The following is a 13,360-nucleotide window of genomic DNA, read 5'->3' on the forward strand; positions in this document are numbered from 1 at the left end:
CTCACTTAAAACCAGCTAAGGCATCAAAACATGTCTTTTCATCAGTACTAATTAAAGGAACTACAATCAAAATAAGAAATTTAAAAAAATACTACATTTTGTGAGCTCCAGCCACAAAAATGTGAAGAGTTGTAAATTTAATGAGGTTATGGCTCTTCTGATCATTTCACTGATAAACTAACAAATCCCAATAATTAATCAGTAGATTAGTAAGTAAATAAAGTAATCATCATCATCACTCTAGAAGCTATTGATAATTGCTCAGTCATATATTTTAACTAAGACTACTTTTCTACCCGAGTGTTGCAACATTCCGATAGCTTCCCAAGTTTGTACAGACATTAGGTTAAAGAAAATGCATCCAGAAACAATGTCATGAACTAACCCTGAAAACATCAAGTATGTGTGAAAAGCCTGGTCTTCAGTGTTATAATTTAAACTCCAAGAGACTTCACATGAAGAGTTGAGGTCAATACAGTGAGTCCCATTCATCTGCAATTCCTCAGGAGGAGACGCTTCATTTGCTTTCCTGGTCACATCCCTGAACACCTTCACAAAGTCCGGTCAGACAACATTCCAAGGCAAAGCGTCGAATTGTTGTGTGGAGGAACCCTGAAAAAGGCATTGTGCTCATTCAAAGCAGAGCCTATGTGATGAAAATGTCTGGAACTCCTGGCTCGAAGGCTAAAAAGAGATGATGTAACTTCACAAAGAGAAGCCAAAAGATATCTGCAGAGCTCGGCGACATAAGAATTTCCAGTTACCGTGTTGGCCACTTCTGCAGCCATCTGCTGAGAAAGACACATCCAGCTTCATTCCCAATATCTGGAAGCCTTTCACCTTGCTATTTGTTCAGTAAAATCTTAATGAAGCAACAACGGCAGAGGAAAATGGGGGCAGTTAAATGTTTTGGCTCTGGTGCACATCAGGCAGATTGATACCTAATTATTCTGGGGGCATTCAAGTGTCAGCTGGACCTTTATACCAGATTTACAAGCCTCCATCAAAGGTTCAGTCAAGATTACTCCATTTCATCAATGTGTCACACACATCCATTGTATGAAACATGAGATTTCCATATATTGCCCATTCTACACGTCCTTCATCCACTCCTATGAGTTTTTATTACACGGCCAAAGAGGAGACAGTTCATGCTCAAGAACTGGAACATTCATTTTAAGAAACAGACCAACATATGACCGACGTTTTTCTTTTCTGAACAAGGAGCTGGAAAGGCTCGGGTCAATCACATGTTTCACTTTAGTTGAGCCACGTTTTCATTCTGATAAAAGCAGGAGAGATTCCAAAGGATTGATTCATTCACGTGGAGCCTTCCAGTTGATCTCCGAGCCTCCTTTTCCCGGCAGCGATCTCACGTCTCAAGAGAACTGGACGACTCGGGGAGGCGTGATGGACGGCAACCATGAGCCACGCTGTCCTGACAGGGAGCCATTAGGTGGACGGTGTGTGAGGTGAGATGAGGTGAGAGAAGGAGGTATGGGGTTGGGGTGGGCGCTTTCACTCTGGCATTTCTGCACACTGAGCAGGTGAGAGAAGCGAACACTAATTTGTTCCATGAGCCATGAGCTGTACGCCAAGGGCACGCGCAGCCTGGCCAGCATTCAGAGGCTCGCTGTTAGCCCCGGTCCAATTAATAAGGCCTGTGTCATTTCACTAAGCCACAAGGGAAGAGAACGGCTCGCTCTGTGAAAGCTCCTCCGCTGTGTTCTGCTGGCGAAAACCTGCTTAGGCCTTTAAGTTCCTCACAAACTCATGTCGTGTTACCGCAAGCACAAAGCTGTGCGATATGACAGCTTGTAAATAAATGCTTGTGACTCGTTACCAATGGTTACAGGGATATGACACCAGATTGGAGGTGCCACACTGCTAACGCTTTTCACAGAGACTATCAAGCTTCTGATTACAATCCAATTGTTTGTTTTTTGGTTTGATCAGCAGTTCAAACCCCAATGATTTTCAACACCTCATATTGTACAAAAGAACTCAGCAGGTTTGACTTCAAGCTATTTTTTCAGCACTGTCCATGCAGGGAAAAACATGGTGATTTACAGGAATGGCTCAGGGAGGCTTCTCAGAGTTACACACCAGATACACTTTTTATCAAAGAGCAGGTAAGGCCTAATCTGAGCAGGTTGGCCTATGAAAGCTCACTACGCAACTTGCGTACAATTTACACAAGAGCCCCGGCTCCACCTTATGTGAGAGCAAGTCCCGGTGTTTACAGCTTTAATGAGAGGATGAGGCACAACCATCCTACTGCCACAAAACAAAGGTAAAGTTGCAGAAACAGCAATGAGTTCTTCTCTTCTCCGTGTCAGCCGATAACGTTGATGTGCTAGCTCACGGTGCCTCTCTCCGTAGCTAACCTAACCTAGGCGAGCACAGCACCTGCAGCTTAGAAAAAAATGACCATGACACCCGTCACCATTCGATCAGATCCATGTGCACAAAATACTCACAATGTCTGTGGGAACCATTCCTGAGAATACACGATGACATGATTTCGCAGCTCGTTTTAAACAAGATGGTGAATATCTAGTCTCTCGGTCAAGGTTTAGTTACAACTCTGGCCTAATGTAAGATGGAAAAAAATAGAATGGCAGTGGCTATTGATGATATATTGAATTTAAAATGTCAATTAGCTGGTCATACTGGGCAATATGGATGCACGTCTGTCTGTAAATAATACCATCAAGTATTCAGCCAAGCCATAGCACAAACAGTATTTTATATTCGGAAATGAAAATAATACTAATGCCAAATTCTGCTAGGGAATGAGGGAAGCTCACAAAACCTTAGCCATTACATTATTACTAATACAGGAATTACACAAGGCTTGATTGTATTCTGCCATAGTAGCTTTACAGGACTATACGTAAAACCTCGAGATACTATGAGGAAAGCTATTACTCGGATAAATGCCCTTTTTATTTTCTGTGTCTTTTATATCTGAACTGTCTTAAGATCTTCTGAAAAAGCTCCTTGAATTGCTCCGACCTAAATAGGCGGTTCTTATACAGATGAAGTTTCACCAACTGACTGAAATGGTTCTGTGTGATTAGATACCAACATAATGAAAAAGCAAACAGGTATTACAGGTCAACTGTAATTTGAGTGAAGAGTTCCCTAAAAGGTGGTAAAATCATAACATTTAATCCTCTCTCACAACTTCTCCGACTTGTTTACGGGGTCATTTGAGCCAACCGTGTCAGAACACAGAACTGTTGTTGTCAGGAAGAAGAAGTAGCAGTGACATTACAGCCGCTCGTGTTAATGGCCCTGCTCCAACATGGCAGCATATGCCAAGTAACTTCAGGCTTCAGTTACATTATTATTCTGCGAGACAGAGAAAGCAAGGCTTGGAGTTGAAGCTGGACAGGACGAATCTGTCAAATTCAGAGGAAACCCACAGCCTTTTCCCCCACAACCAGCAACTGCATTTGTTGATTTTTTTGCTCATCATTCCAGTCTGTCATAGTGCTATTCAACAGGAAAGGGAATAAATGTGGTCAGGCAATGAGGTTACAAACAAACCTCTAAATTAAGTTTAAAAAAAGGTCGGAAAGCATTAGGATTGGTACCCATTGTCTATTGTACTCTTTCCATTGTAATGTTTTAGAGGACAAACTTTCTGAACTGTGACCAAACATTCTTTCTGTATTCACACGTATGCATAAGAAACTCTGGGGGTACACACTGTTTGTTTAAAGTGGTTTTAATGTGGCTTAAGTAGAGGTTTATTTGCACTTTGTCTAATAACGTGTCATGATTTTTGTCTCAGGGTAAACGAGTAGGAGGCGACCAGCAGTGTGCCTTTCATTGACCTCTGACCCCTATCTGGAGCACGGGTACTTCAGAGTCCTCACAAACGAGAAACTTCCCCCACCTCAGGCCAACAACAATCTGACAGGGGTGAGCAAAGAGCAAAGCGCTTTATTTAACCACGGCAGGCACCATGGTGTTGGTGGTGGGAGGGGAAAGTGGGTGTCCATCGAGGCGGAAGCCCCCTTTTGTTGGCTGCAACCTGCAGAAGGAAGAGTGCACTGGCAAAGAGTGAACCGAGGAGGCTGCCTGGCTCCCATGTCTTTGGAGCACCTGTTCGCTTCAACGCCAAATGTAAAGGAGCCTCTAGGCAGTTATGAGCACGCTCAGAAGAGGAGGGGTAGGGGTAGGGGTGCCTGACACGGTACTCCCAGCTATGCTGGCTGAGTCACTGAAATTAAGACCAATTTAGAAAGGTGTCTGGTGAACCAGGCCTCCTCCTCCACCGCACTGGCTCTGCCCTCCACTCACCCCCACAACTCTTCTCGCACCATCTCCTCAGCTCGCCACTCCAACCTGCCCCCACCTCAACACCCACACCACCACCACCACCACCACCACCCACCTCGGGGACTGGCCACTGTTCTATTATAGCTCTGCATTCATTTCCACCGGCATTCAGGCACCAGTTTTCACAGCAACAGCGGTCTGACAGGTTACATCTGGAGCCTGCTAAAAGAAAGGGAAGGGCTTCACGGCCTCCTGCCAAGGCAGCAGATTGATCAATTTGCACAGAGGGGTGCTGAGCCACCGCCATAGCACATACACTGTGACCTGTGGAAGGACACGGGTCAGAAATCCCAACTAGGTGTGTGTAAACATCTAAAAGTCAATGACAACAAAAGAGTACTTTTAAAGGATCATTTTATATAGAGTCTTGTCTGACCATTCGATGAACCCTACATGTCTGGAAGGACTCACAGTTTCTGAAGGTTATTTGTTTTTGTTATGGTCATATCTATGGAAGCCTGTGAGGGTCTAATTGGCAGAGGGCCACTTCAGAATGTAAACCATTTTCACACCACAATTAGCTCCACATGCCAAGTGAGTATTATTTACCAAATAAATAAATAAAAGGGTTTCATAGAAGCTATAATAATAAATATATTGTGAGAGCATATTTCCTTGAGCAGAACCGGTCGCCTTAAGTCTCTACACAAGACCCCATTCCACTGCAATGTGTATCAGCTACAACCTGTGCAGCCAGCGACGGTTCTTCCATCAGGATAATATTACAACTGCAGGACGAACGTTCAGAGCAGCCGGTGGAGGCGAACAAAGGAATTCATTTGGGAAAGAAAAACACTGCTGTGCCTGTGCTGGAGGCCACCGAGAGAAATTCTGGGTTCTTAATCTGCCAAGATAAATAAATAAAAACGACACGAAGCTTTTGCTTCTCCTCCAGACATTGTCGCGAGGCTCGCGCCGGCCACCTCTGTTGCTTCACGAGCCTGAGCGAAATAGATGCGCGCGGGTGTTTCACCCTTTTCCTTCGCGGCTGCTGCGAGGCCACGCAGATTCTGGAGTAATAAAACGAAACACCCGCACGACTCCCCCTTACGCGTTCTTAAGCCCCGTTATCTTACCGCGTCGACACTTCCCAGCACGGCGGTCGCCAGTGTTTGTACCGGAGGAGGCTGCTCTCCGCTGGCTCCCTCCGACGCCATCTTCGTACTGTAGCGGTCTGCTGGAGTGAGGGCGCATCCGGCACTTATTAACTATTGCGCTGCTGAGTGCGAATCACGCCACGGACGGCCATTGAACGGAAAGAGAGGCTAGACTTGACAAGTTGGAGGTGAGTAGGGGGGAAGACGACAGGTCTCCGCTGAGAAAAAGCCCACGACCGAGTGTGCGGGCTGCTCCTGCTCCTGCTGCTGCTGCTGCTACTGCGGCTGGGAGGAGGGAGCGGGCCGTGCTGTAGGCGTGGACAGCACGGATCCAGATGCGAAGACTCCGTGCGCTCCCAACTGGAAAGGAGGTGCGTCCCCGCAGACTGATTGACAAGAGCATTTGTCGGCTTCTGTAGCTATAAAACCACCCGTAAATGGTTTCCAAACAGCGGTTCGGGGGCATAAGGGACCGTGCACCAGCGAAATGACACAGGTGACCAAAGATGTTTCAAAGTAAATCAAATAATCTCAAGGAACGACGCGCATGAAGGATTTTTTAAAACTCTAGTTAGAAATGTTTAATTTTATTTTACTTTACTTTTTAATTTTGCAAAAACAATTTTGCCATAGCAGCACTTAATAACAAGCAAAAGACTTTTTTCTCCACATATAAAGACCTCCTTAATCCTGTCAGTAAATTATTAAAATGCTTACATTTGATGCTTTGTCCACACCCTGCCTATTTCTGATGTAAAAACGATTTTTTTCCCCACATTTTCTTTACGTTAAATGAACTGGGGATTTAAAAAACAAAATACAAAAATAAGACTGTTCAATAAGCATAATAATTTCTTTCAGGGTGTTCATTTCTTGTGCCCATGGTGTCCGGGGAAAAAAAGAATTGTTAGTGAGGGTGTTTAGGGACTATGTGTTGAGGGGAGAGGCCCCTGTGGATCATCCCACAAATACTTGATCAGTTTGGGATGTAGTGAATTTGGAGGCCAGGTCAACAACTTGTGATGTTCTTCGCAAGGTGTATGTGTCTGTGTCAGGCTGCATCCTACTGTTGATGTCAGCTGCCATCGAGGAGTGTCATTGTTATGGGGTGGGGGTGTCTGGTCTGGTCTAGGTGGGTGGCACATGTCTAAGTAACATCCACATGATCCAAAAGGTTCCCAGCAGAACACTGAATTGTCGCAAGATGGTGAAGAATAAACGACTGTCAAACAAAATGTCTCTTTTTAACATGCACTCACATTGCAGACCATATTATCTGTTGGCTTCCAAACAGAAGCTGGAAAGGATTTCACACCAAAAGCCCCAGTGTTAATCTTACATGAGTCGCTCATAGTTCACATCTCTTGGTTCTGGGTCTGTATATCCCAGAGAGGCAGGGACAGTGTAGGGGCCCTTCCAGCTCCCAGATGTGGCATTTAGGATTAACTGTCGCTGATCCCGCCTGGTCACCCAGAATGAGGTTATTAATCTCTATTTAGGTCAAATGTTGCACGATTGACATTTGCTGGTTGCATTGAGGATTTGGCCGTATGGGACGTGTCATTTCATTTCTGCGGTAATATATGGTTAACTATTTTATCATTTTAAACACCCACAGCTAACACTGATGACTAATGACTGAAATCTTGACAGCTACGAACACTGACGGTGAGATTCTTTCATTACACAGTGCGTTCATTTGATCACGCACACTTCAAATCTCACTGCAACAAGAAGGCTTTCAGTCAGTATTCTGTAATCCACAGGGGAACTGCAGATGTGAATTCTTCTTTTCCACCAATTTTTTTTTTTCCTCTATTCTATTGTTGTATGTCAAATCCCAAATTCGTGTCTAAGTCAGATCAGCGAAGATGGAGCTGTCACATGGAGATTATTCCTCAACCTCTGAAAGGAAGCTCATCATTAGCCAGCGATCACAGGGGAAATTCTGGGGATGTGGTTTGGAAACAGCTCCTCTGTTCCTCACTTGAAATTAGTTGTTGCTCTCAAAAGAAAAAGAGATTCTTCATTCTGCTAGTTCCAGATGGCTTTTGTTTTCAAACAAAAAGACACTCTGCAAAGATGGTGGTGATGAATGAAAAAGTGCTCCTTCCCTTAACGGGTACGCGTGGCTGCAATGCATTCTGGTCTTTTCTCTGGTTCCGTGATTGTAGGGATTGCTTTAAAAAAAATAATAATCCTGCTCTAGAAAGAAATGCTGTTCACTCTTTGGCACTGCATGTACAGATTTCCCAACATACTCCACGGTAGCTGAACTGCAAATATTTCTCTTTGAATTCATTATCTCCCAGATGTGCATGGGCTTGTTTGGGCTGCTTTAGTGTTGTGTTTATCTCTGATGTTTGTCCAATAGAGTACAGCTATAGGTTTCTCGGTAAGTCAATTTTAGACGGAGCATAAATCATAAATGAGCAGTTAGACCAGAAACACAAGAAAGCATGCCAGTTGTCTTTTGTTGTATGTGACACTGCAGACGTGCCCGGAGACTTAGTGAGGAATCCTCAGTGACATTTCACACTCATTCAAAGTTTAAAGTTCGCTCTGAGATTAGTTAGATTCACAAACAATCACCTATTTTAAGTATAAAATGTTAGAGTGCAGGATAACTTAAGGACCTATGTTTCCATGGTAACACAGGCAACAAGAGGGTTAATCATGTTCATATTTTATTCAGTAATTTTAATGACAATATTTAGAGATCTCTCTGTTTTAGTGTTTTCACAATGAAAACACAATGAACTCCAATGAACTTTTCAAGAATGTTCTGCTAATTAGACGTACTCAAGTTATGCTAAACAATTTTGTGCAACCAATGGTATGCACACACTGATCAGGCATAACATTATGACCACTCTCCTAATATTGTGTAGCGTTATGCGGGTTGAGGGGAGGGGCCTCTGTGGCTCATCTCACAGATACTTGATCAATTTGGGATCTAGAGAATTTGGAGGCCAGGTCAACACCTTGTGCTGTTCTTCATAATTGTTTTTGTTGTTGTTTTTTGTTTGAGTTGTTCGAAAGCATTTTTGTGTGTGTGTGTCTGTGTCAGCTTGCATCCTGCTGGAGACGGCTGCTGCCATCAAGGAGTGTCATTGCTGTGGGTCGTAGGTGTCTGGTCTGGTTTAGGTGAGTGGTAACATCAACATGAATGCCAGGTCCAAGCTTTTCCAGCAGGACATTCAATTGTTACAAGATGGTCAATGGAATTTACCTCACCTGTCAGTGGCTTTAATGTTGTGGCTGATCGGTGTAAGACACTTATTATTAGCCAGACTTAAGGTCTGTCTTTGTGAAACTGGACATGAGCCATTCGCTAATAATTCTGCTGGAAGTTTAGCTTTACTTACACTTTCTGATCCCTCTTCCCGTGAAACTGTGTTTTGCATACAGAACTACATCTGATGTGAGCTCAACTAATGAACTAATCCTCACCTGAGCAGCTCTCAGAAGAGACTGAGGCTGAGAAGACACTGACTGACACTTTGATTTTCTCATCCTGCACAGTCCCTGTTGTAATGGCCTGTGGGCTGGAACCGGCCATGACAATCAGGACATTGCTTATAAACAAAGATACAGACCTTCATTCATTCCATCCATATGAGGCATTTAGAGTTTCTGATCTGCCCGACATGCAAACACACTGTGTGGAGAAAAGACTGGACGAGAGTAGGAAGTGTAGCTCACCACAGTCCATCTCTTTTAATAATATATCCCATTTTGCTTCTCTGTTTTTGAGCTGCATACTGATATGCATACCCAACACACTGATAAAAACAGGACTGACCACTTTAAGGTGCTACTGCTGTGAAAACTCACAAGGTGAGTTGACCTGACCTGGCTGAGAATCTGACTGACATATTCTTGGCGTCTATAATATCACTAGCTTTTTATCTTTTAATCTGAGTTTAGATGGAGCGATGATCTTTTGATTTGGCTTTTTGTCCACTCTGTGAACCCAGGACCGTCTACATACTGAACTTTTTACCAGCAGCTTAAACAAAGTATTTGTCCTCACTAAATCTAACTGAACACTGAACTCGCTGCCATATGAGGCTGATTATGTTTGCTGTAATTGGCCTGCCTGGGAAAGCCTGCACCATTACAGGGGTAACCTTTGATAGACATTTATGGACAATTCTGCCTCCAGCTCCAGCCTCCATAATGATGTTAGGGCCTGAAGAACACCAGTGGCATGTAAAAGCATGCGAATGCTAACACGGACATGCCAATAAGCTGGGTGCCACTTATCTGGGAGGAGGGATTTTTTTCTTTTTCAAAAATGTTTTTTCTTTTTTTTGTCTTTTTTAAGCACAAGGACAGAAATGACATAAAAACATATTAGACAAACATTTTTTTACTTTCCCATTCTAAATGTCTGAAATAGACAGTGATGGAGGAACTTCTTTTACAGGAGTGAAATTACAGGGACGAAAAGTGCTGCATTCAAAATTTTATTTCATCATAAAAATACTCATGTAGATGTTTGGGCTGTTGGTTTACACGTGAGTCTTTGACTGCTGTGGATGAGCTTTGTCATGTCTGAGAAAATCTTATCTATAAATAATATAAACACTACCCTAAAAACTGGGGATGCAGAGCTTGAAATAGTAGGACACTTTTTGGTGGCATGACCATGCTAGCACTAAAACTCCTAGCCTCTGTTTGTTCTACGTGGACTCCAGCTTCATAGACATCAGATGCCACATTGCAGGATTTCCCTGTGTTACATTAACAGATTGTTCTGGCTGTGGTTAATGCACAGCCCTTCCCACATGTGTTGAATGTGCCAACATCCTAGTAGTTTATGAGTCCGTGTGACCCATAAACCATGTCCACAGGGTTCATTACAGAACCTGAGGACAAGAAAGCAACCCCGAGCTGAAATGATGACCATCACGGGAGGGAGAAAGCGGTGCAACCGGAGACGATGGGACAGACACTGATGGATGAGGCCGGAGTCGAGGAGCAGGAGCCAGAAGTCCCCACAGCCTCAATCGTGTGGGAATACTTGGCTCTTATTAACTCGCTCATTGATGGGACACACAGCAGGCACAATGACTTCCTTTTTGGTGATGAGGCCATAGAGAGGCGAGAGGGCAGCCATCACTGGGCTCTGTGTGCTGTAGCTCTGAAGCACAGCTCGGCCAGCAGGCAGACAGGAAGGAAAACAAAACAAGTGAGGCAACGAGCCCCGGATCCCATATCCTGGCCCCTGCTTCAAATAGGAGCCCAGAGAAGGTCTAGATAGTGACTCCACTGACAGGGATTCGGGAAATGGGAGGAAGGAGGGGGGGAGGGCCGGGATCTGGGCCACATCTCCGTCTGATTGTCCCTGAGGGGCTGCCAGTAGCTGAACCAGACCTCTGTTCAGTCGCCATCCCTGCTGATCTGAAGTCAGGGCTGCTCTATCTTATTTTCTGAGTCTGAGTTCTAATCTCTCTCCTTCTCAGTTCACCTCGATGTCCTCGCTTCACTTTCTCACTCACACTGTCTCCCTCTGTGTAGCCATTAGTTAACAACTGAGGAATGGATGGAGCAGGTGCTTATACTAAATAGAGAAAGGCTGCAGTACCCTACTTTCAAGCGAATCGCTCAACGAAGCTGACCAGACAGGAAAAGCGTTACAGCTGTCATTAGCTGGGTTTATATAACACTGTTAAAGAGTGCCCTTGTAGAAATAAAATGCTCTAAGTGCTCTTCCATTCAAAAAAATGTGCAATGATTAAGCTTGGACGTTAGGCCTTTGCATTCTAATAGCAATATTAGTAAAATGTACATGATCTCTGGTAATATTCATACCCAGGAGCACCTGATTTGTCATTAAAAAATGACGACACATACAGAACATCTACCAAAATGTAAAAATACTCAGCTTGGTCCAAAATGCCAACTTTTGTAAAGAATGGAGCCGTACACTCCACAGCTGATAGATTCGCACAGATTGTGAATTTTTATTGAGGAGTTGAGAGTTTACAAATTTAATGTTATGGGAAAAGCACATCGAACACAGGTTACTATTCAGTGCAAGGTATCTGAAAATGGACCAAGAGAGGCTTTTTAAAGTTAGAGTTGCACATTAATATATAAACAGCTGAACAAACCAAGGTAGGTACATCTATTTATGTTGTGCTACTTTTAACTTCTATGCTACATTTAAGAGTCACTTGTTTTGGTGAAGTTATATGATAACTAATTACTTAACAATATCTATTTCTTTGCAGCCTTTAGGCTGTATTAACCTTACATGTTAATTTCAAATTTCACTGTAAATGTTTGTGTACTTTTACTTAATTAACACTGTGCAAGCAGAACTTTTGTCTAAGTTTTATCTCAGCGTGTTTGAATACAACACAGAGCGCATGTTCAGGAGTTCAGTGACCTGTCAAAAGGTTTGTTACACAGAACTGGATTGTTGTGTGAGCTCATAAATCTCATGAGAATCCAACTGCCTCACAAGGAAAGGATCTCAAGAATTGGTAGCACACAAACACTATAATGCACAGTGTGCTGAGGAATCCATTTCTTTGTGTCCTGCTATGCTGTGGAAGAATGATCAGAATGCACGCTGATGTAACTACTTCTGCAAACACTCACCTTGACATTTTCTTCATAAAAAAAAGGGGAGATATTAAATATGCACCAGAGTGAAGAAACTTGCACAGAAAATGAGATGTTTCTGAGCTCTGGTGCATGACAGAGCCCCCTCACTCTTATGTGATTCACTGTCCTGTCCTGTCAAAAGAGCAAGAGGATGGGGTCACAACCCTGATACTTAGGCAGAGTGCCACGCTTGTTCAAAACCTGCCCTGACTTCAGATTCAAAGATGAGTCATACAGAAATTCGCTGAATGCAGCATTGCATGGAGCTTTTTTCCCCTCCGGCAACATTTCCTGTCTTCAACATTACAGTCTACAAGTCCTGCCAACGTGTCACCCAGATTAAAAATCAAAGGCTCAGATGAGGTGACAAAAACATCCGTACTGAGACTATTTTACTCTAAGAAAAGTCATTGGAGGAATACTGATTCTATTTTGTAGTGATTCTACTTTGAGAACTCTTGAGGCTGCGTGCCAGTTTCTTCCGTGTTCTACATAACCTTTACCAAACGTTTAGTTCATGGGTGATGCATAGCAAACAGGTTAGAAAATAGGAAACACATAATGAACACAAGGATATAGAACCACTAATCTCGCCTGCCTAGCCAGCGCTGGAAGTTCTTATGTAAATGTGTGACTCATACAACACAGCTTTATCTTTATTCAAGTACAGTACTAACAAATCTGACACATTTACTTACTTAGCTTTAATTTCAAAACAATGTGCACCTCCTCTCACTGTGAAGCCCTGACAGACTGCTGCTGATGTCAGAACACGCCTGACAGGCCTGTCACAGCTCCATCGCTGAAGAATGTTGGAGATCCAGTTCAGGATGGTTGACTTTGGATGACTTTCCCACACAGGCAGAGGAGGGATTCAGATCATGGGAGTGATTGTGACTGACAGTCTTACAGTTTCAAGACTTTTAAATAATGGCATATAGAAACGCCAGTCAATATGATAGCTGATGTTGGAAATGTATGGGAATAATGCAAAAAACTAACTATGTGGGTAATTTGAAGCCCACAAAGAAGCTTTCATGCAGGGAGCAGGGAGGAGTTTTACTCACAGAGCACCCAGAGTTCATTCCTTCCTGAAGTTAGCAGTACAAACACTATAGGAATTTAAACTAATTCTCAATTTCTTTATCTTATGACCTCGAAAAGGTTGACATTGCATGTGTCAGTGAGTTATGAGCGGTTCCTGGATCCCTGGAGCTCTTGGATCGTTCCATTTGCCGCAGTCAATAGTTGATTAGATTTTCCTGTTTTTATTTTTTATTACCATTATT

General features: G+C 43.3%; 1 protein-coding gene across 1 annotated transcript in view; it reads right to left on the reverse strand.

Annotated features, from left to right (window-relative positions):
• The window catches only part of cttnbp2 (cortactin binding protein 2), a 77,005-nt gene extending 71,188 nt beyond the window's left edge, over nt 1-5,817 (reverse strand). The window contains exon 1 of the mRNA XM_047596280.1: nt 5,430-5,817. Within this exon, the coding sequence (XP_047452236.1) occupies nt 5,430-5,510 (81 nt within the window). The 5' untranslated portion in view covers nt 5,511-5,817. The remainder of the gene's footprint in view (nt 1-5,429) is intronic.
• Nucleotides 5,818-13,360: the final 7,543 nt, after the last annotated feature.

This window comes from Mugil cephalus, chromosome 10 (genome assembly GCF_022458985.1).
Source record: "Mugil cephalus isolate CIBA_MC_2020 chromosome 10, CIBA_Mcephalus_1.1, whole genome shotgun sequence".
Classification (NCBI taxonomy): Eukaryota; Metazoa; Chordata; class Actinopteri; order Mugiliformes; family Mugilidae; genus Mugil; species Mugil cephalus.